At 38.2% G+C, this 23,416-nt stretch overlaps 1 protein-coding gene across 2 annotated transcripts in view; it reads left to right on the top strand.

Annotated features, from left to right (window-relative positions):
• add3b (adducin 3 (gamma) b) overlaps window positions 1–18,192 on the top strand; it is a 44,541-nt gene extending 26,349 nt beyond the window's left edge. For both annotated transcript variants that reach the window (XM_041790035.1, XM_041790036.1), the window contains exons 8-15: window positions 953–1,051; window positions 1,720–1,893; window positions 7,036–7,296; window positions 7,491–7,607; window positions 8,028–8,117; window positions 11,660–11,783; window positions 15,546–15,641; window positions 15,854–18,192. In XM_041790035.1, coding sequence (XP_041645969.1) covers window positions 953–1,051; window positions 1,720–1,893; window positions 7,036–7,296; window positions 7,491–7,607; window positions 8,028–8,117; window positions 11,660–11,783; window positions 15,546–15,641; window positions 15,854–16,104 — 1,212 coding nt within the window. In that variant the 3' untranslated portion in view covers window positions 16,105–18,192. The remainder of the gene's footprint in view (window positions 1–952; window positions 1,052–1,719; window positions 1,894–7,035; window positions 7,297–7,490; window positions 7,608–8,027; window positions 8,118–11,659; window positions 11,784–15,545; window positions 15,642–15,853) is intronic.
• Window positions 18,193–23,416: the final 5,224 nt, after the last annotated feature.

Genomic DNA, 23,416 nt, shown 5'->3' with positions numbered 1-23,416 from the left:
TGATTGTTGCACGGAAAATGTCAGGTATGTCTGAATGCAAAGTTAAAACCAATAATAAGTAAGAGGAGATGGATATGTTAGCTTGGCATGAGCCTGGAGTTTTACATCAGACTATTTATTGGATGGAGGCAGTGCCAAGAAATCACTGCTCTAGACCAGTTTATAGTTTGGTGTGTTAAGAAATATTTTCAAAATTACAAATTTTTTTTGTAGTGAAAAAGAAAAAAATGGGGACAAGAGAGCTATTCTCTACTGAAAGTTTTGAGGGTATGTGAAACAAGCTGCCCCTAAATTGTTTGCTCACACATGTCCCTCACAGTTGAAGGTTTTCCCCATTTGGCTTCAGAAGCTCAGGAGGCAAGACATAACAGGATGAATATTTAGAGAAAATTTCAGGAGTTGTGCATGTGTGAATAGGGCTTAGGTTAGCTTTATAGATTTTTTTTTTTTTTTTTTTAATTTTCTGGAAATAAACTGGACAAGCTGGTTTCTCTGGCTCCCCGTCTTTATGCTAAGCTTTGCTATCCAGCAGTTGAGTGGATGTGGGCTTATTTTTCAGATGTATATTAGAAGGATACCCATCTGTTTTATTTAACTTAACGCCAGGAGGCAACTTAGCCTGTTAGAATTTTTAATTTGACAAAAACCCTCTGCCAGCCTCACAGAAGAAGCTCCACAGACAGACCAACATCAATTTAGCTCTTTATGCTCACATTTTCAAAAAAACTTTTTGCTTGCTAGATTTTTGCTTTTAGCTGCAGATATTGTAAAAGTTCTGTGTTTGTCATATTTGTTGAAAATGTTATATTACAAATAATGTATACATTAAATATTACATGCACAAATGCATTTCTAGTTATGCTGATGTGTCAGCTCGGCTTAATTTTTATTAGTATATGAAGGTTTTTATAGCAGGTCATAATGATGAATGAGAGTTTTCTGTGTTTTCTAGGTGATGATTCTGAGGAACCACGGGCTGCTGGCTTTAGGAGAAACTGTAGAAGAGGCTTTTCACTATGTGTACCACTCACAACAAGCTTGTGAAATCCAGGTAATAAAAATAACCCTTAGTTTCTATTCTACACACCACAACTTCCTGATAATGAAACATAACCGAGGTATTCAGGTCAGAGCTTCAGCTCGTGAGACTTGGATGTGGCCTTGCTAGACTTCTTTGTATGAGAGGCTGACTCCATTGTTTGCATGATTTTTATCATTTCACCTGTCAAAATGTTTTTAATTCTTTCCCAAAGGAGCCAGACTGGATTGTGAATAACGAAGTATTACTGCGGTGCCTGAAATAGGAGAAAAGCTGGGGTCTAGCATACAGCATGTTTGAACAAAGCTTAGACAAATATGTGCAAGAGAACACTGTTCACAGACAGAGCCAGGTGGAGCCCTGCAGTGTTACTGAGACACCTGTTGTTTTGAGTCAGGGAAGCTGTTTTTGTTTAACATATACTGTATATAATCCTGCTGTGTCTGGATTTCATTTCCTGTTATTTCTGACACATATTTGCCTCTCAGTCTACTAGTCATAAAAAATAAATTTAAAATGAAAATCATACTCTTCAGAGAAAATATTTATTATTCTTAAATAGATGTTCTGTTTTTGAGGCTGTTTGGAAAATGTGGAATCATTAAGGAAGGCATTCAGTAACAGAATACCAATTTGGTTTTCTACTCCAAAGTTTTGTCTCTTATCACGTCTTTGTGCAGGTGAATGCTTTAAGCTGCTCGGGAGACCTGGACAGCTTTGTGCTCCTCGATAAGGAGAAATTCAAACCGTTGACCCAGGGAGTGGCCACTGCCGGGGTGATGATGGACAATGAGGTCAAGTGGAGAGTGGGCGAGGCCGAGTTCGAGTCCCTAATGAGGATGCTGGACAACCTGGTAAGTGAACTCTGACCTGTTGCCTTTACCCATGATGCTTTGAGTTTCCTGTCTCTGGCATTTCCACGGGAAGTGCCTGATTAGAGAATACAATGAAACTAGAAATGTTTGTGTTCATCTGATTTGTGTACCTGAATGATGTTTTATGTCAGCTGTCACTGTGTTAACATTAGTAGCACAATTACAGATACAGTCTAATTCTAATAGATCTTTTGATAGACAGTCAGTTCATTTACATGCTATTAAATAACCAAATACTTTCATTCTAATCATAAAAGGACTTAAAACACACATTGTCAACATGTAAGTCCAACTGAGATATGTTCTGGCTCTCTCCAAGTTGGATAATGTGGTTGATCTGCTCTTGCATGTGATGCAAGTAAAATTAATGACACCAACAATTGAGAACTTGTTCATCTTTATCAGAAATTTCAAATGTTGTCAACATATTTGTGCAATTTAACCCGTATGTAGGAAATTGATTGCAATGTTCTTTTCGTCATATATGCACCCGTCTTATTGCTATCGATAGCTGTAGCTTATGAAAGCTTTGGCACATATCTGTCATTCAAATAACTCAGAATTTATCATTAAAAATACAGTGCTTAACAAATTTATCAATGGTTAATACACCAATATGTAGAAGCTCTTTAACCAAAATGACATTTTTAATGCTAAAATATAATTATTATTTTTATCCATAAATTTTCAAATGTACTGATTTACAAAAAAAACCTGAAAAAAAAAGCACATTAATATTTCTCAATTAAAATGTCAAATTATAGTTATTTACTTGCATTCCTGAACAGAAAAATTCATTTTAGTGCTTGAATGTTATGCTTGATTCATTTCTGACTTCTCAGAGAAGCCCAGTGAGCCGGCTCAAATTTGGGTGAATTCAGTTTGATTCCTGTTCAAAATGATAAAACATGGAGAGCTCCCTGAAAATGAAAGCGTCTGCATTAAAGCACTTCATGATGCTGGATGGTCTTTAAGACAAATATGACAGGTGGTCTAATAAATTTGTTAAGCACTGTATATGGTATCAAAAAGTACCAAAGTATTGATTCCAGTTAAGTAGTTATTAGCTACTTTCACACTGCCTCTCTTTTCCATGTCTGTTACGCCTTCGTTCTGCAAGGCCATTCTGTATGAAAGCGACTGTTCTGCAATGGGGGGTCGATTTCACCCCACCTCTGATTCGAATCGAGAGGTAGTATCAGAGCCATAACAGACTTTTCCGCAACGAATGTGAAAGGATGTCACGGCATTCTGCAACGGTGAGCGTGCGCTGCTGTCTCCATAAATGGGAGATTTAAAAACCAGCGTGGTTTAATCGATTGGCATTTCATTGGAGAAAACAACAGGGGGATAAAACAAAGAATAATGTGGATTAACTGGAGAGACTGCAAGGTTAGAGAGCTGATCACACTCTGTACAGGAGAGGAGAGAGCAGACACATCTCTGCTCACAGCAGTGTCTAAAAAGTTCCATGATGTGTTCAAGTTTCCGACCTTCGACGTAAATACGTGTGCTGTGACACTGCTTAAAGTTGGATCTCTAACTCAGAAACATGGAGGAAAAAAAGTCTATTGGATCTAATCGATCAAAATGAATGTTCATGTTATTTTCCCCGTATTTCATTTAGGAAATACAAAGTTTTGAACCGAGAAATCCAGAGTTTTGAGTTTCATTGAAAGCAGCAGCTCGGGCAGCAGCTGCCATCTGATTACGGGACGACGGGGTGTGTGTGTAAGCTCTGGCGTGTGCGGCTCTGTTACACCTTTGTGTGAATTGCTTGTTGCGGAACAGAGAAGGGCATTCCTTTTCGCCTTTATTGCGGAATCTCTGTGTAAAAACGGCTACTTATTATCAAGTAGTTCAATTAAATGGCCTAATTGGGCTATAAAAGTAGCTTGTCTAAAATGTACTTGTAAACACACTGACATATCTGTTTTCTGTCTGTGGCTAACATGGTGTCTGCTGGTCTAGTTAGACCTAAAAGATTGCTGTACTGTGTAGCACACATCCGCCAGCTACAACCTCACTATCCTAACCACACCACTAATGACCAGGCCCTGACATGCTCTGTGGAAACACAAGATGTCAGACCGTGTCTGTTTGAATGTGCTACTTGCTAACAAGTGCGGCTGGAGTGGGCTGCAGCTGTGTTAGCTGTGTGTGATCATGGCCCGCCCACCCTTGCAATCATAGCTTCCAGATGGTGAGACATGCTGTGGGCAGTTACAGTCGCACAGACCACACAATCACTTAGTACAAGGACTCTGGTGCACTCAGTTTGGAAATCAGATTTGGCCTTTTCTAATGCACAGGGCTGGTTGAAAATGCTAGTACTCACAGCAAGAGGAGGTCTGTTTGTCAATGAAGGAAGGAGGAGAACACAAGTTGTGGTAAAATGGTTGATGTCAAAATGTTCCTTAAACACTGAAGGTCACCTCTAAAAATAGAAGGGTGTAGTTAAGGTATAAATCTTTACAAGGGTTGAAAATACACTTTAACACAGATATGGAAACTTTGTTTAAAGGATATATACTGTATATATATATAGCTGTCTAAACTAGGTCTGAAATGGGAACAATAAACCATGTGCTATCAATATTGCTATTAGGACAAGAAGTGCAATGAATAAACAAAAATTATAAAGAGTACTACTTTATCCCTATATTTAAAGGGATTTAGTAGTACTGTTGATCAGTTAGCGTCCAAATCTAGCAATCTAGCAAGCAATGTATGTGCTGCCACCTATCGTCATGGCAGAGCTTGACAGTAACAGACTATTTTTTCCCATGGCCGTTAACTTCACTCACAGAAGCTTACAGCAGAATGATGGAGCTCCACCAATCAGAGACATTGCTATAACACTATAGGGTTGTTGGTAATGTAGTAATGGTGGCCTAAATCACAAATATACCATTTCTTTCTTAAAACAAAGGTGATAAGTTACAAACTTATATCTGCTATGTGACTGTATATCATCATTTCACACTCATGTAGCTCATGCTAAGTCTACCTTGAATAAAGGCTGGTGAAATTTAGATTAAATTGCAATCAAATCGCAAAAGGTGCAATATTATTTAAATGTGAAATGTGTCAAAACACCAATTTAAGACAGTGTTTTCCAGCAGAGATGTTTATTTACCAGGCAAACACTCAAGTGTCAGTTTTTCTAAAAGAGTTTGTAAAAATATACTTTACTTGTTTTTGTTAATGTTTTTCTCATTAAAAAATAGAGATAGAAAAACACTGTTCCCTTCAATACAATAATTCATATAAAATTTGCAGTAAGTGTAAAGATAATCACAACTTTTCCACAACTGTTCAGCTCTAGTTTTATTCAGCTCTAGAATTATTTATTGTTTGTGTTTAAAAAAATACATAAGATGAGGAATTCAAAAATAATTGCATATCAAATCGCATTTGCAAGATTTTAAAAAAAATAATGCAATTAGATTATTCTCCTGAATCATTCAGCCCAGCCTTGAATGGTTATGAATTTTCAGCTATTAATCTGATCTAAGGAGGGACACAGACTGTATGATGTTGTGGCTGGAAAGGGACAGCACAAAGGGGGGACTGTGCATGTTGTATCCATCAGCTGAAACTGTGGGGTTCAGTTACTCTTTAAAGTAGATTGCAGTGTTTTTCTGCTAAATCTGAAATAAATGCAAAAACTATTCTTTTTGGTACCAAATAATCTGAGGATATGGTAGTTGGTATTAGTTTGTTTGTTGTTGTTTTTTAAAGATTTGCTTGGATTTTATTCCCTGAGCCCCAGTCTAATTGATTATTAGATTTTCAGGCAGTATGCATAACACACAAACACAAGGTAAAACAACAAGAAAGACAAACAGAACTAGAAACACACATGAGGGAAAGACACGCCAAGCTTACAGAAACCTCAGGATATTAAGCCAAAGATACTAAAAAAGATAATTCATAGATAGTTACAAACTAAGTGGATACAGTTTGATACATCCCCAAGAATCCACATCAATTACAGTGAAAATAACATTATCCCATCATGGCAGACACCATTAAAAACACCAACTCTGGAGGTTTTTTTTAGTAAGTAATTATTAGCTTAATGTGGCTGCATCAAAGTGGTGTAGCAGCATGACCATTAAACCCAGGTCTCATCTCGTCTAATATGCATGCTGTGTGAGCATTACTTACACTTTTTTTTTTGCAGTGTATTTATGATGAAATTGCAATCAACTGGAAGCCCTGGTCTAGAACAAAAAGAGATAAAACAATTTAAAAATGTGGTGTGAAGCATTAGTGATCAAAAATGAATGAAGTTGATTATTATTTATTTAGTTCTACTGTGGCGAATAGCAAATGTCACTCTTTAAATACAAACAAAAAATGCAATTCCAACAAAAGTTTTAAATCAATACTGAAAAGCAGCTAAATGCTACAACAGGTGCAAGCCTATTCAGTATAATTAAAGGCCCTGAGCATGTTTACCAGCATGTTTTCTTTAAATTGGGCAGGCTAAAAGGTAGTAACAGATACGGACTGGTAGCTTATTTGTTAATGTTTTTAAACCAGAACAATATATATGTTAATGAAGCTTATACCCAGAAAATACCACATATCGCATAACACTCTTCAAACGTGAAAACTCTGCACAGTGAACAACATGGTGAAAACAGCGACAACTTGCTCACACTCGGCATCAAAGCCAGACAGAGATATTTTCAGTGGAAAACTTGTCATATAGCCTGCGAGAAAATGCCAGTTCTTATTTTGCTTTTACTCTTGTACTGTCGGCTTCAGACTGCACTCTGCTCATGCTGCAAGTTCCCATCAGATTTCTTTGATGTATTGTTAACAACAGCCTCTTTTAAACCAAACTTTTATTTCTTCCTTCTAAAACCAGTCACATCTGCAAAAAGGCTGTTTGTATAAACAGCAGTGTTTAAATATTTAGAAGCATTGTGTGTGTGAATCTTGGGTGGCCCTTTGAATGTAGTCGTGTTTAGACTTGTTATTCCTTGTTTAGAGGATTTTGAGGAAAAACTGAAGAGCAGTGCAACAGACTGCAAACAAATTTACCCCTGGCAAAAAACAACTGTTTAGTGAGTTAGAATAATGTTTCCTCTCTGTGTGACCTTCCAGGGATACAGAACAGGTTACTCGTACAGGAACCCCATTGTCCGTGAAAAACCCCGGTCTAAAAATGACGTGGAGATCCCTGCCACGGTGTCAGCGGTGCCATCAGAGGACAGTGAACTTGGTCTGCGGAGCCCCCTCAAGTTTATGGTGCAGCAAAAGCAGAGAGAAAGAACCCGGTGGCTCAACTCACCCAACAGCTACTTGAGGGTCAATGTTCCTGAACAGTCACACAGCGGGGACGTCAGCCCCAGGACCAAAACCATGGTACAGTGATTTCATGTTTAAACTGTTAGAAGGAATGGAATAATTTTATCTTCTCAGCCCATGAGGGAAGTTTAGAGCTAGGGAACTCATGTTGCTTTATATAAGCCTGCCCTCTTGTGGCTGCTTTGAAAAATGCACATTTGAAATCTTTGCTTTCTGGTACTCATTTGAATTTCTTTCTTTCTTTTCTTTAGTGGATGAAGTCATCAGAGCCAGGCAACAGTGTTGGCACACCAATAAAGATAGAGGATCCAAACCAGTTTGTCCCACTCAACACTGATCCCACAGAAGTTTTAGATAAGAGGAACAGGGTCAGTTCATGCAAGACCTCATTTTCCTTACTGTACCTGCACAAACCTCTACACGAAAGACACTGTATTTCTTTTTCTTACTGCCTGTTAAATATCAAGTTAAGATCTGGTATTAGAAATCCACAAATAATATCAAACTCAATTAAGTTATTGATTATTTTCTCCATTTGATTTCTTACAGTGAAAATGACACCATACTCTGTGATCAGTAAATAAATGCTGTTAAAAGCAAGTATTTGTGACAAGTATGGCCCACGTACAGCCCTAATTAATGTTTGAGTGTTCTCCAAAAGACAGAATGGGCAATTAAAAAGAAATGTATATATGTTTCCAAACTGGCATTGCATGACTAAATGGGTCATTTCACTATGATATGACTAAGAAAAGCATTAATAGGGTTTTGTTGAATCCACTCTTCAGATAAAAGATCAGCACAGAGGTGACCAGATGACTCCAGGACCAAAGTCTCAGCTACTGTCAGGAATTGTTGTGGACACCATACCAGGACCTGTGAGTATATGTGCCTCTGGTAAACCAGACTTCAAGATATGGACACTGTTAATGTTCACTTACGTTACAAATCATGGTCTTGAAATTACTGCTTTGGTTATGAAATCACCAGCAGCAGTCACTCCATAGTGTAGCACGCTCTTATTAATCATCCTTTGGACCTTGCAGACACTCAGAGGTGACTGCTCTTTCAGCTGCATGCCCCCATCTGTGGAACCAACTGCTTCCCCACATTAGGAATCATTAGGAACAACAAGGCCCACCTTTTTCCCTGGCCTCTAGAATTAGTAATGACATCCTAAATATGTGCTTAAAAATGCCTGTTTATTTTATGAATGTTATTATTTTTGTCTGTGATCTCCTTTATTCTGTCTTTTTGTTATGTTTTATTATGCCCTGTCTGTGTAGCACTGCAGTCAGCAGAGGCAGTTTTTTTAATGTGCTATACAAATCGATTTGATTCAACCTGACAACCACTCTTCAGTTTTAAACTCAATATGCTTTTATGTTGATTAAAAAAAAAAAAAGCCATGTGGGGCGCAGATGGCTTGGGTCATGCCCTATGTTTAGAGTGGCCTGGGTTCAAGTCCAGCCTGCGGCCTCTTTCTTCATTTCTCACCCTCTCTCTCTCATTCCTATTTTTGATCATATCCACTATTAGTGACTTTGTGCTGGTCTATAAATCTACTCAAGTAGAAGTAAAAAGTATTTAATTTTTAAAGTTTACTTCAAATACTGAGTACTGAGTCACTATCCAACTTGGCAAGAAAAACAAGAGAAACTAGAAAAGCACTTAAAGGGCTCAGACCTCCGCTATTAGGGGTGGTGACAAGGTGAAGCAAAGCATTGGCTTCGCTACGTGTGGACTGTCGTGGCAGAAGCACCCATGGTCTCACCAGACGACTGAAAGTCATGGCAGAGGGTGAATATTCCTCTATTCCTCCCAGCATTGTGAGTATTCTCACTACAATTCGCTGTCTTTCTGTCTGTTACGCTCCGACTCGTCTCCTCGACCGGGCGTGAGTCTTTCAAACTCTGTAAACTCCAAAACTTTGAATAGAAAGACACCAAAAACATGCTGCTGGGATTGAAGTTACTCATGTCTGCCATCTCCTGGCGTAAAATGGCAACAGCACAGACCGCCGTCATTAGCCCTATCTCCCAATAGTAAAGAATCCTTTTAAAAAATCCTGGATCCAGACGGTGATCCGGATCAGTCCCAAAATCTAATCAGTTCTTTCTTATGCCATTTCTGACATTTCCTGAAAATTTCATGAAAATCCGTCGATGACTGTTTGAGTTATGTTGCTAACAAACAAACAAACAAACCCACCCAATCACATAACGTCCTTGGCAGAGGTAATGATCTAGGTCATACCTTTATAGTAAAGTCAAATAAACAGCAAATTTGACAGTTAGATTAACCCATATAGAGTTAAACGGTGCACTTTAGAATTGTCTTTATTGGTCCACACTAAATTTAATTAAACTGCACTTTCAAAGTTTTAAATACTTAACAATATGACAGAACTGCAGTATCTCTTGAAATCTGTGGTAAGATGGGTCTCCTCTGGTAAGAACAAAACAGATAGTGAACCTCATAGCAAGGCAATTCACACTGATAAAGCATATGCACTATGCATCCTTTAGGAGCACCTAAAGTCACAAGTGGAAACTAACACAGTGGAGAACTTCAATCATGGTGCAGATGTATTTCACATAAAAAAACAACAATCCACATGAAACATGACCAAAAGAACCCCTGTAGGGATCACTGTAAACACTCTGGCCAAGGGCATGATGGGAAACTCCCCCCACACATTCCCCCAGATTTGAAATGGCAGTGGGTAGAGCCTTCATGAATTGACTCTTCAAGAGCTGAACTAACTGGTGAAATAACTCAACACTGAAGACCATGTCACTCAGAATGGAGTTAAAATTATGATTTGGGAGTTAAAATCACCTCTGAAATGTTAAACCATGACATATCAACACTCCAGTTTTTACTGTTGATGGATGTGATTTGGAATCATTCTCTAAGTGCTACCGTGTAGTCAGCAGAGGTGGAAAGAGTACATATTGCACTCAAGTAAAAGTACAGTAACTCTGGTTGAAATTTACTGAAGCAGAGTTGAAAGTACTGATTTCAAAATGAACACAAAAAAGTACAAGGACTCCAAAACACTATTCAGTTACAGTAACTTAAATAAATGTAATTACTAACTTTACACATCTGATTAATATGCAGTAACATGGAGGTTATTGAGGGAAAACTCTATGTCAATGGCCTATTAGCTATTGGTTATGGTCTTATAGAATAAGGTACTCATAAGCTTTTAATAATAGAGAATAAGCAGTTAGTATGCTACTACTTAGTAAAACCAATACCTAGCTAAATAATGGTAAGAATTGTACCATAAACTAAAGTATTACCAATACCAAAATGTCCCTGTATAGTGTAAATCTGACTTAACTTTGGGCTAGCACACCTTTACGATGCAGTAGAGTGTCGATTTACTCTTGTATGTACCTAAATCAGCCTCAAACTCCACAGCTCCTGCCCCAGCCTTTGAACAAAGTAGAAAACAGAAATTTGTAGAAGAAGACCAGAAAGAAAATAAGACAAATTCATCAAATGCTGGAGCGGGAACTCCACATTTGGATTGTTAGAAAACACAGTCAATGTTGTGTCAGCTGTAGGAGTTTAATGTATTGCTGCTAGACAATTAGTTTGCCAGTTTGGTATTTGATGTAATTGGTCAACTCTAAGATGGTCCAGTAGTAACTAGCTGGAAAAGGGAATATTGGCACCCACCAAAGCAGAGTTGGACAAACTTCTGTCAATAAATTGGTTTCAGTAGAACAATGACAGAAGTCCAAGTAAGCAACCTAATTGAACGTCTGAGCTGTGCATGTAAACAAATAGCTTATTACCAGGATTGATTTATCCTGTAAAAAGTGATCAATCACACAAATACATGAAAGCTCATAAATCAAGTTAATGAGCAATAGACAACTCCATAAGATGAAGGTATCGGCAGATACAAAAACTTCTGCCCATATTTAAAGCCAATATATTGGCCACACATATCAAAATGTACAACAGAATCATGAGAATGTATGAAGGTACCACACTGCTTCACCTTATAATATGAAGAATTAAGCTCATAGAGTTTTGAGCAGAACCATGTTCAGTATATGATTATCATTGAGATCAGTGAGGTAATTCAGACAAGTGAAGGCAGTGAAATGCCTCTTCATTAAGTCATTTCCTGTCAAGAAGTACCTATGGTGCTTCCTTTACAAGCAAAATAACCCACCAGCTACAATGGAAAAGGTTTAATCTGCTGTCATAATGGAGGCTTACAATGCATTGGTGGAAGATCAAAATATAAATGTCTACTTCCATAACTTGTATTTGATTTTGGCATAAAATTCAAAGGAAATGCATTCACTGTAAATAAAGAAAAAGGATTTGAAAATTTCAAACAGGATTTTGATTTGTGTGTCTAATGTTGGTCGTATTTGGTCCTTTTATTCAGGCTTTCATCATTGAAGATGAGGAGCAGACGCGCAACCTCCCCCCTAATCCTTTCAATGAGCTGACAGACAAGGAGCTGGAGGAGTACAAGAACACGGTAGAAAAGAAGCAGCAAGGACAAGAAGGTAGTCTGTCTTTCATACTGTTTTGTTGTTCAGTCTCATCCCTAAAGTAGGGTGCCATGCAACCATTTGACTACTACACTGCTACAGACCTGTTGCTGGCCTTTTCTGACTGCATAAGGTGACTGTAAAGCATTGCTGATCACTGATTTTGGTAGAACCTTCTCAACAAGTCAATGAGCACAAATTGTGAGGGGCTACACTAATGTTTTTACTGAAACAAAACCTCTACTTAGTTTAATCCCTCTTGAGTTGGCAAAATCTAATATTGTTCTTTGTAGTTATGAGTTTATGTTTTTGGGTTAATCCTTTGTGGTCAGTGGGGAAATGAAATCTAACTTCAATCTCAGACTACTAAGCAGTTTAAGATAAAACAGTTAAAAGAGGAGTTTAGGGCTCAGTAAATGCACTTTTTTAAAGAATAATCTACTCAAATTGAACTAGGTGGGCTGTAAAATTAAGACAAACACTTGATTGCTTTAGTCTTTGCTGATACTGTGGTTTTATATGTAAAAGTTGCTGTACTTATTGCATCCACTTAATAACAGCGTAGTTTGCCTGTATTTACAGTAAATAAGAGTTGTCGGTTCTTGCCCAGAGGAAAGATTGTCCCTACATTCAGTGAAACAAGGATATTTTTTTAAATTGCTAGCAGCGGAAAAATTGTCTGTTCATGGTTTCAGTCTTTCTCTGTATTGTGAAGTCAGTTCACAGGGATGGTGAGAGATGAGCTGTAAAGACATCAGTGTTGTCAAACGACCCATGTCTCTGTTATGACTGTAGGCAAGGGCAAAAAAAGTGTAGGCGGCAAGCACTTCTAATGCTGTGTATGAGAGTAGCACCTTTTTTTACATGAGCACAATGGTGTGTTGATTGTGGATCACATCAGCTAACTGAGATTAATGGATAGCAGCAGAAATATCAAACCAGCTCAGTGGTTCATTTTTCATGTTTATTTGCTGTATTAGTAGAAAGAGTTCAGTTAGGGCAAGTCATTTGGTTGGTGGGTCAATCAGTTTATGATCCAACCAAGAATATCTTAACAAATTTTCCATTAATTGATAATCAGCCTTTCAGCATGGTAGAATATACGGGCTTGTGCACGCTAATGATGCATTTAAAGCCCTGCTACATTATACCTAGCAGGTGCTTATAGCCTTACCTGAACTGCAGAACTTCGTTTCCAGTCACGTAGAGAAGCTCCTTGTTAAAGCTAAACATATTAGCTTCATCTCGGGTATATGGACATCAAGTGTCTGTCCTGTAAACATGTTGAGCCTCACTGCCTCAGTGGATAGATGAGGATTTCACTCTTAAAAAGCCTGTCCTGCACTCACAGGAGTGCTCACTCTGCAGTCACAGTTGCAGCCACTTTGATAACATGTTTCGTATATGGAAAATGGAGAAAAAGAACGCGCATGTCGTGCTACGTGACAGTGCGCGAAACATGGCAAAAGCAATAACTGACTTCTGTGAGCCAAGTCTCCCATGCATGGCGCACACTCTGGCTGTGCACACGGTGCTCGGTCTCTAGCATTGGAGATGTGGGTTTCACTGGGTTGTTACAGAGCTGTTTACAGTGAAATGCCCATTAAACTTGTTGCTAAGTTAGTTTGTGTTTCTTAAAGCAGAATCAGGAGAACTACTTCAGTTAAAGTTTTACTTCTTTTGTTTATCCTGAGTCTCAAAATTTAAAAGCATATTTAAGCTCTGAACTATAGCTAGATTTTTTGCATTTAAGAATCTTTTTCTTGTTGTTGTTGTTATTTAAAGCATTTTGTCAGGAGTATCTCAGGGAGCCATCCTGCAAACTGGTTGAGTAATAAGGAGAATCAATCTAAATTTATAAGCTATTTCTTTTTGCACTGTGGAGCTCAGTGTCAGCAGGATATTTTGCTGCTTTTTATTGCCCTTAAAGATGCAGATGACTTTGGCTGTACTGTTAAAAATAAATGTAGCATGTAATGCACAGGTATCCAAATTGCTGTAAGCTTTTCTTTAGTGTATGGCTGTATTTAATTAAAAAAAAAAAACCAATACATCCTTCATTTCTGATAAAAATCTAATATTTCGTCTTAGACTACCAATATTTAAAAAAAATATATATATTTGTAGTACAGGATGGAATTGGTGTTTTTTACAGTGGAAAAAAATGTAAGTAAATATCGGTATCAGCCAAAATGAGTTTTAAAATAATGGCTTATCGGATATCGGCAAAAATCCAACATGGTGCATCCTTAGTTCAAACTGCTTATGTTAGCATATATTAGCCTTGCCATTTAAGGATGTAAGCGCACAGGCTTCCATCCTTGTCATACCTCTGCTTTTGGCTGTAATAGCAGTGGAGTTTGCTGACTGATGCGTCACCTTATATTGCCTTTGTCCAGGTGTAAAGATGCAGCTAAATACACAGGAAGAACTACAACTGACAGCCAAGCAACTTTTTGTTTGCGCCTTCATGGGAGAAAGTGTCTCTCTATACCAGCAGATGGCAGTAATCTGTATTAGTAAGTCAAAGAGGGAAGCCTAAGGACCTAGAACTAAGGGTTGTCAATAGGGCTGGGAAATTAATCAAAATTAAAATTAAATTTCAATATGTACTTACTGCGTAGGTGCAATATTTCTTATATCTGAGTTGTGTTTCAAAATACCAGCTTGATACATTTTTTGAGGCAGGGATGTTATGCTCTCTAAAAAAGGAAAAGCCACTAGGGCTACCCTCAGGCAAACTCGTTCAAGTCAAGGATTAAGTTAAAAAGCCTTTATTAGCTCAGGGCATATCTAATAAAAATCCATAAAAATCAAAGGAACTTTTGCATCTTTCTAAAAGGACTTGTGAAACACCAGTTTTCACTGACATGCGACTTTGAATGCTTTATCTTTTTATCTTGCAGTTTTGCTTCAAAAGATCTTTTAAGCTTCTGTATTTTTTTTTACTATTTATCATTAAATTAGGATTTTTGAAATGATGTTTACTGTTTACGAGGCGCTTGTCAAATTAAGGATATAAGCCACAGGAGTTCCCCGTCAGTGTTGCTACTTAAAGGTGAGACTGACCAGATTACAAGCATGGAAGCTACACAGTACATCCCTGAAGATGGCTCAGGGATTTTATCATGTAATTTATGAAACATTAAGAAAACTGATGTCAAGATGCCATGTCAGGGTAAATGTATGCTGAGATTCTCAGAGCTGTACTTGTCCGTGCCACTTAGCTTTAACACCAACTCTGCATACCTCTTATGTGGAAGGCTTCTCTTGTGGCTAATTAACTTACTATTGACAAGTAACTCACTTCAAGCTTACTGAACTATCTCTTTAAAATAACAGAGATTATATCATGTTAGAGCATGTGGTATTGGAAAAGTTTTCAAGGATCAAAAGTCTTACCACTTTACCTGAAGTGCAGAAAACCCAACTGCTTTAAGACAAAGCTGATCTGACACACCACTCCCTGCTACCTCATACATATTTTTGTTTCATAGTTCATGTTAATCCAGATTAGGTATAAAAAATGCTTATGGCAGTGGATTTGTAAGCGTTTGATCCTCCAATTTTGGATGAAGAAAGAAGATGCTGCAGCATTGAATACCAACATGTTACAGCATTCTTGAGTAGAGAGGTTTCCTCTGTTCTGTTTTTCCTCATATGAACAGTCATTCAAAACCTGAGTGGCAAGAATTGGTGCAACTGATGCAATGTACCTCATCTAAGCAAAAATACATCCCTTATGGAAAAACCTTTAATGACTTTACCCTTTTACAGAGGATGATGACGCTACGGATGCAGATGAGATGACAACATTTGATGGTTCCACCATCTCCCTTTCTCTCTCTCCCATTATGACCCCAGCTAAGGACGGTAATTAGCTATCCAATAAGAGCTCAAATTATTATATGTCAAAATGAGCTGCCTCTTTGTTTCTGTGTTTTATGTCCCCCAGGGGTAATTTGTAAATGAGTAAGAAACCTCCCAAACTGAATTGATACTAAAATGTATTATTACATCTTTTTCTGTCTGATTGAACTTCTTATCCCCATCCCCCTTCACTGACTTGGATCATCTGTTGACAGACGTAATTCCCAATGGGAAAGACCACCTGGAAGAGTTGGAGGAGGATCTGAGCATCGAGGTATCCAAGCTGAGCATGAGCACTTCGGATACGCAGGAAATCTCAATTACATCGAATGAGAAGACAGGGGAAGCTCAGACCCCAGAGAGCCAAACCAAGTCCCCAAAGAAAAAGAAAAAGAAGTTCCGCACACCTTCATTCCTCAAAAAGAGCAAGAAAAAGAAGGAGGAGAAGGAGAAAACTGAAGCCTGAGGGCATTTGCTGTAAAAGCAATTAGTGTTTGGCTAGGAAACCACCTGAATTCAGTTCTTGTTGAAGTGGAGTGAAATATGACAAATGATTATTATTCAGTCAGAATGTCTCCCAGGACACAGTCTTTTTTACACATCTCTCATTCACAGTTATTATTAGATGTGAACTTACTTTGATAGTAAAATGGATGGTTTCCTCCCTTGAGGGTTTATGATCGACCACTCCTGAAGGGCTCAGCAAAACGATGTTAAAATACAGAGATGGTGTGGTTGATAATACCCATATTTTAATGGGGTTTAAATGGATATCACAGAACTAAGAGTTGTGTAGGCTATAATAAAACAAGATTACAGTTGTGTTTGTACTATCCTTTTTTTCCTTTTTTGCACAGTTACCTTGTTGAATGTATATGGAAAGCTATGGCATTGTTTTGAGAAATTAACAATCAAACAAGTAGAATGATCATAATGAAACTTGGCCTTAATATGAAGTACGAATTGTATCTCTACTATCCATACACTGCACAAAACATATTATGAAGTGTTTTTGACTAATATCTTGTCAAGATTGTCACATTACACCTGACAAGTCCAGATAAAAAATCTTATTTCAAGATATAACAAACACGAAGTAGGGATGCGTGATGTCTGTATCGGCAGATATGAACATTTCTGCCAATATTTATGACCGATATTTTGCTTATCAGTATATAGATCTGCCTATTCAGCTGTCAGTATTTGCAGTACAAACAAATAATTTAGTGTACTTTTAGGCAGGACCAACAGACCCCTGTCAGCTAAGGTCTCCGTTATTCACAATCATTCCTTACATTTAAAAATGTATTTAAGGACTGAAATTTGTTAATATGTTCATCCTCAACCTTTAAATTGTGTGTTTTAGGTCTGATCTACATTTCAATATTAGAATTGCTAAAATTATATGTCAATGTTTACAAAAAAATATTTTGTAAATATTCACTTATCAAATATCATCCAAAATCTAATACCGTGCATCCCTACAAATAAGGCTCTGACTGCTTTTAAAAACAAAAGTATTGCTGAAAATGAAGCCAGGAAGGTCTAGTTGTAAGGTTTCTTGAAATTGGATTTTTATCTTGTCCAGGACACTTGGGTAAAATTTGCATTTGGAGCTTTTTCTACCTATCAAAAGCAATTCAGGAACTAGCTTGTGCTTGAAACAAGACAATTGTTTTGACTTGCCAGGATATTAAATGTGATAATTTTTTCCTACAAGTTAGACAACAACACTAAGATCTGATTTTCTGCAGTGCAGTTGTATCTTTTTTGTAATAATATATGTTTATGTCATAGATATTACAATATAGTGTTTGATAGTTTATTAAATGATTTGATAGTCCTAACTTTACATACTAACTCATATACTTAACATGCTGTGATAGATGGTAATAATTCATGTTTTTCACATATATGTCAGTGCTATTGTCCCCATGGTTGCTGCTTTATTGTAATAGAGAGCTCAGTAAAGTGATGACTCTTGCATAGCGGTGTTTCTGAGTGGCAAAGTTTGACCTTAACTGAATGGCCTGAAACTATGTAGTTGTTTTGATGTGAAAGTGCAAAGCCTGAATCACAGAAAGTTGAATGCGAAAGACCCTTTTTTTTTCACGAATAATGAGTTTATGGCAATATACAGAGGGTAGAGTTTGAACTAAGAGGACTTTTACTTACATCCCAGTCAATAATGTGAATGATTTGTTTTGACCCAAAGGGAGTGAAGTCTTTGTAAAAAGTTTGTTTTTGTGAAGTTCTTTTGTTACGCTAAACCAAATGTTAAAAATTGAAACATAGCAATGTGACAGTACAATCTAATAACGGTATTTTAATATTTCTTTTACCTTTTTTCATTAAACTTTATGCTCAGTGTTTACAAACTGCATTTACTTATGTAACCTGTGTGCCTAGTGCTAATATTCTCTCTGTTGTTTACATTGCTGTTTGTGTCACCGGGGTTTTTTCCACAGTGCTTTACATTAAACCTCCCGTCAGAGTCAGTCCTTTGAAATTGCCTTCTCTCTGATGTAATAAAAGCTGGCATATGTTTCCATAATAGCTTTATTGCTCTCTTGCTTATTGACTGAAAGATAAATGTAATGATTTCTTATCTGTTCTCAAACACAGTTTCAAGCCATACTTATGCATTTATTCCAGCTGCTGCTCAAGTATAAAACTCCAGCTATTTATATCCAACTCTAAGACACTTCATAACACCTCAAGAATTAAATAAAAGCTCGAAAGAAAACTATTTACACAGCCTGCTCTTTCAGAGGAGGCAGCGTCTCCCTAAAACAATGCAGCCTGTTCACTGATAATTGACCATGTGAAGCTGTATAATCAGTCTTCAGACATGATATGAATGGGCTGTTGTCATGGTAATCCACTGAGAGGGGGCTGTGGAGACAAAGGGGATTTGGTGTCTCCAACAGGTGTTCATGTTGGGGGAGTGACAAGATCTGCACCTACACCACCCCCAAACCACAAACACACACCTTCTAAGAGATGACATAAGGATGAGGTCGAGTAGAGAGTAAAGAGTTTGATTAAACAAAATTACCAAATTAAAGCTTGCGTGAGGAGTTTTGACTGGTTATTTAACATACTAAAATTATTGTGATCTCTTATAAGCTTGACAAAAACAAACAAGACCATCAACCATTTTTAAGATAACTCTCTGGGCATTTTGCCTTTATTTGATTGGACAGCTGAAGAGAGACAGGAAATCTGGGGAGAGAGTGGGGGAAGACATGCGCCAATCATGCGCTTAGACTAGGAATCTCTCCTGTGACCAGTGGATTAAGGACTATACCCTCTCAATATGAGTGCCTGCTCTACCAACTGAGCTAAACCAGCACCTATATTGGTTGTTTTTTATAGTGTTAATGCATGAAACCACTTCGGGGGCAGGCGCCAGACAAAGTGATAAACAGAATTCTGCCACAACAGCCTTTAGTACAGATCCTCTTTATGGTGGTTCAGTGGACTGTTAAAGGTACAATATGTACACTTTTATACTGAAAAATCTACACTAATTTAAGTATGACTATTCTTTTATATTTTCTGGTTAAGTACTTACATGATCTCAAATATTTACAACAATTTTCAGTCAGAGAAATCCTTAATTTTATAGTTGCAGCGGGATGTGAGCCACCATGACATACCTCAGTGGTTCCTAAAGTGGGCAATAGGCCCCCCAGAGGGGTGCAGCAGGACAAGGCAAAGTAACACAAGCTGATGACTCCAACACTGAAGAAGAGGAGCAGTCTATTGATGTCACCTCAGATTCAACAATGTAATTCCAGTTCAAGTCCAAGACATTGTCAGCATTTTGAGACAGAGTGGAAAAAAAGAGTACCTACTGTACATTTACATGTTTTTGTAAATGTACAATGGGTACGTTATGTGCAGTGAGGGGTAGCGGGAGCCTGAAAATATTTTCATCTGCCAAAGGGGGGCTCGACAGAAAACGTTTGGGAACCACTGACATACCTGATGTTTTTGTTGTTGGCATGGGAATGGTGGAAGTAAAGACCAAAGACTGGTACTTAAAGCTGTCACTCTCTTGCTGTACCTCATTCATGTTTTGTGCTGCTAACTTGTGATGGACCATGATTATGTCATTGCTGCACATTCTGTTTTACCAAGCTCCTCACATTAGGTGTAACTCCATTCCCTAACCCCCATACCAGTGTGGTCCAATAAAACCAGGCACACACTGTATGAATTTCATCTGATTCGACCACAAATTTTGAGTCGCACAACTCACATAGAAGTCGCACTGACTTTCTGTCGGGTCATACGATGTTGGTCGCGCTGTGTACAGGGGGATACGATGGCCAACCACGACCTGACTTCAGCCCAATCAGCTGCTCCCAACTGGTCTAATGGATTTCTGATAAGTTTGATATTTTGGTCATACAACTGCACACACTTGTAGTAAGAGCTGAACAATGAGCAGAATCCACAACTTAGGGGCATTTTTTCCTTTGTAAACTGTCAGACAGCATCTTATATCATCATGGAAACAGCAGCCCCCTACCCCTGCTATAATAAAGGAAATAGATGAACAGGAAATATTCCTACCCGCAGACCTCCAGCTGACACAAATGGTGATACTGTTGGTGTGTGTGGGAGAGAGAAAGAGATTCAGTCTACTCCCAACAGTGAAATCTTTTTTTTTGTGAATTTTAATGTCTGAATTTGTGAGTCTCACAGTGTGAGTTTACATTCCACCTTGACTATCATGGAGTTGGCTTGAAATCAAACCGTATGCCTGGTTGTAGACATTTCCAAGTCATGTACGTGAGACACGCTCCTCAGCACTGACCATCTCCACTGCTTATTGTTATTTTGAATTGATGAGTCTTTAAAAAAAAAAACTGTGCTCCATAAGGTGTTGGTAAATCAGTTTCATTTTATGGATGAATTTCACATAATGAGTGAGAGAGCTATTAAAAGTGGCCTTCTTGGTTTGTTTAATGCTGTGAGGAAGGGCACTTTTAACCGCTTTTCTCCTTCATTATGTTGAAGAAGGGGTATTATACTTTTCCAATTTTTAAAACATAAATATAAAGTCACAATGTTGGGTGTCCATATTTCACGTCTGCAAATTTTCAAACCGCAAGATAAACGTATGTGGCAGCAATCTTGGAATTAGAGTGTAAACTGATGAAAACGGTTAGTTGGGAATCTCTCTGTGATCTCTCCGAGATCCTCCTGAGACGAGATTTCGATGGAGCGAACTGATGAGGTTATCGAAATAGGATCTCCTGACTGGTTCGTCTGTGCTGCCGGCAAAGCGGAACAGACCACCCCCACAAGACGAACAGAGATGAATAAATACACCGATAGTGCAGCCAGGGATAAGCCCACCGTTATCAAAGCCATTTAGTAACACAGTAATTAAACAGTTACCAGATACATCCTTCTCTATCCTTTGCTGCTGCTGGTTTTCTTCCCCCTCTCTCTCCAAACTATCTACGTCAGACTCCGGGTCTAACACGTATGGACGTATATCAAAATTCACCATATTTTACTCAGTCGGACCAGTTCATTCAAAGTTTACAAGTACTAGCAGAGCAACACAGCCACATTGGAGAGGGCGGGCACAAAACATTGAGTCCTGCCGCCGGCCAGCCTCTGGAAAATCAGCCAGTTGGAGGAAAGCAGGTCCGGGGGGGGGGTTAAAGAGACAAAACCGAAGCATTTCAGACGGAGGTTAAAATAAGGGTTTTTCAGGACGCCAGTGTGAGAAACATGAGGAGTTTTTTGAGCTTTAAACCATGTTAAGGTACTATGTGGGTATCAGAAAGATGGTGTAACGCTTTGAAAAAAGGCATAATACCCCCACTTTAAATTCATCCATGAAAATTGTAATTTGCTGCTAAGTACATAATATACCTTGTGGGGTGCATGTTTTTGTTGAGCACAATTCTTGATTCAAAACAAGAGGTAAGCAATCAAAGTGGGTGAAGCTGAGAGGCATATCTGTACATGCTATCTTTTGTGTCTGCTTTGATTGAGAGGTCCCTGGTGGTGGAATTTACACTCTGTGTGTTTAAAAGTGGAATGACAATTTTGCAAAATAACACTACTTGTAACTTGTATTAATGCAATACCAAACCACCATAGATATAATGTGAATGTTGTCCACTGGGATGCCAAAATCAACCTGAACTAAAAGTTCTTTATAGGAGCTCTAAGGAAACAATTTAGAGCATCTTGGAGATTTAAGAGTCTTTGGAGTGTACTAAACATGAATTATAAAGAGAAACTGTTGGTGGGAATTTATTTTTCTTTTAAGCTCATAATAACACCAGGCTTCAAACTATTTTGTTCACAGATCCTCACAATGTGTAGATGACAAGGCTTAGCCCTGATCTCCCATGTATCCTGACAGCGCTAAGGAGAGGAAGGAGCAGGTGACACATGTCTGTTGTCCTTCTGCTGTGACCTCAGGGCAAAGTGCATCTATTGTTTTACAACAACAGGGGACTGCTGCTGCTGCTGCACAAAGCTTCATCTGAGAGCAGCATCTTAATGACCAACAGCATGTAAGAGGATAGCATCACCGAGATAGACTGATTGATAACCACTCATGGAAGACACCTTTTATCCATTCAACAGAATTTCATATGTTTCATACTCTCTTATGTGCGGGATGTTGCATTCATTTTTACAAAGATACACACTGGTATTGGTGCTGTGTCACTATGCCTCCTCTGTGACAGCCGAGCCACTGGTGTAATCCTCAGGCTTTTCAGATTACTCCAGTTGGGGTCACATTCTACATCAACCTACAGCGGGTCAGCTTTCCACGCTGCGGCTATCAGCCTGCAGCACGCACAGTAACTCTGTCTGCACACGAGCCTCACAGCACAGAGGAGATGCTTCCTGGAGAAAAGCTGTCAGTTTCCTCCACCTTCCACTGAACTCTCACACCATGTTTGACTTCATATTAGGGTGGTCACTATACCAGAATTTTAAACTTTTATTAAACGTTAAACGTTTATTTAATTCTTTTCCAGAACCAAAATGTAAATTTGCGCAATTTAGACAGTGTGTAACAATTTGCATGCAATTTTGATGGATATAAGCCTTATGAAATTGATTTGGCACTTTTTTATTTATTGTTCATAATAATAACAGGAACTACAGTTTAAAAATATGGTATTAAAAAGTATTGAACATTTTGACACGCTTATATATCATTTTATGCACATGGACAGCAGTGGTAAATATCTGAGTTTTGCATTGTACTATGTACGCGTTTTAAAACTTTGGCACACCCTATGGACAAAGTGGCACCTTTATGTTCTTGCCAATCCTGTCTGGTTGTTTGTAATCACATAATCCCAAATGTCTTTTCGGAGTCAAAAGTTGGGAAAAGCCACTAGGAATGAATGGGAACAAAGGAAAGTCAGCACTTTACAGCTCTAAATGGACCTGTAAGCTGCAGTTATCAGCAGGAAATGTCTACAGACATTGAGCTCAATCACTACACTTTAAAAAAAATGTTTTTCCTATAGTTTTACAGACTTACCCGGCATGGAGGCAATCGATATCACAAATTACTCAGTCCTGCAAACGTCCTAGTGTCATCCATCCAGATGAAGGGAGACAAGAGTCTAGGAGTATAGTAGTGGGCTAAGAGGCTAGCTGAGCCCCTTTAACATAAAAACTTCTCATTTTGTCACAAACATGCTTTTAATTAAAAAGGTGTGTTTAAGTGCCGGTTTCCTTTCCTCCATCCTTTGTCATTATTTAATCCACATTTT

The sequence above is a fragment of the Cheilinus undulatus genome, linkage group 6 (genome assembly GCF_018320785.1).
Source record: "Cheilinus undulatus linkage group 6, ASM1832078v1, whole genome shotgun sequence".
NCBI classification, from domain to species: domain Eukaryota; kingdom Metazoa; phylum Chordata; class Actinopteri; order Labriformes; family Labridae; genus Cheilinus; species Cheilinus undulatus.
The sequence above is the reverse complement of the archived record's forward strand: the minus strand, read 5'-3'. Positions and strand labels throughout refer to the sequence as shown.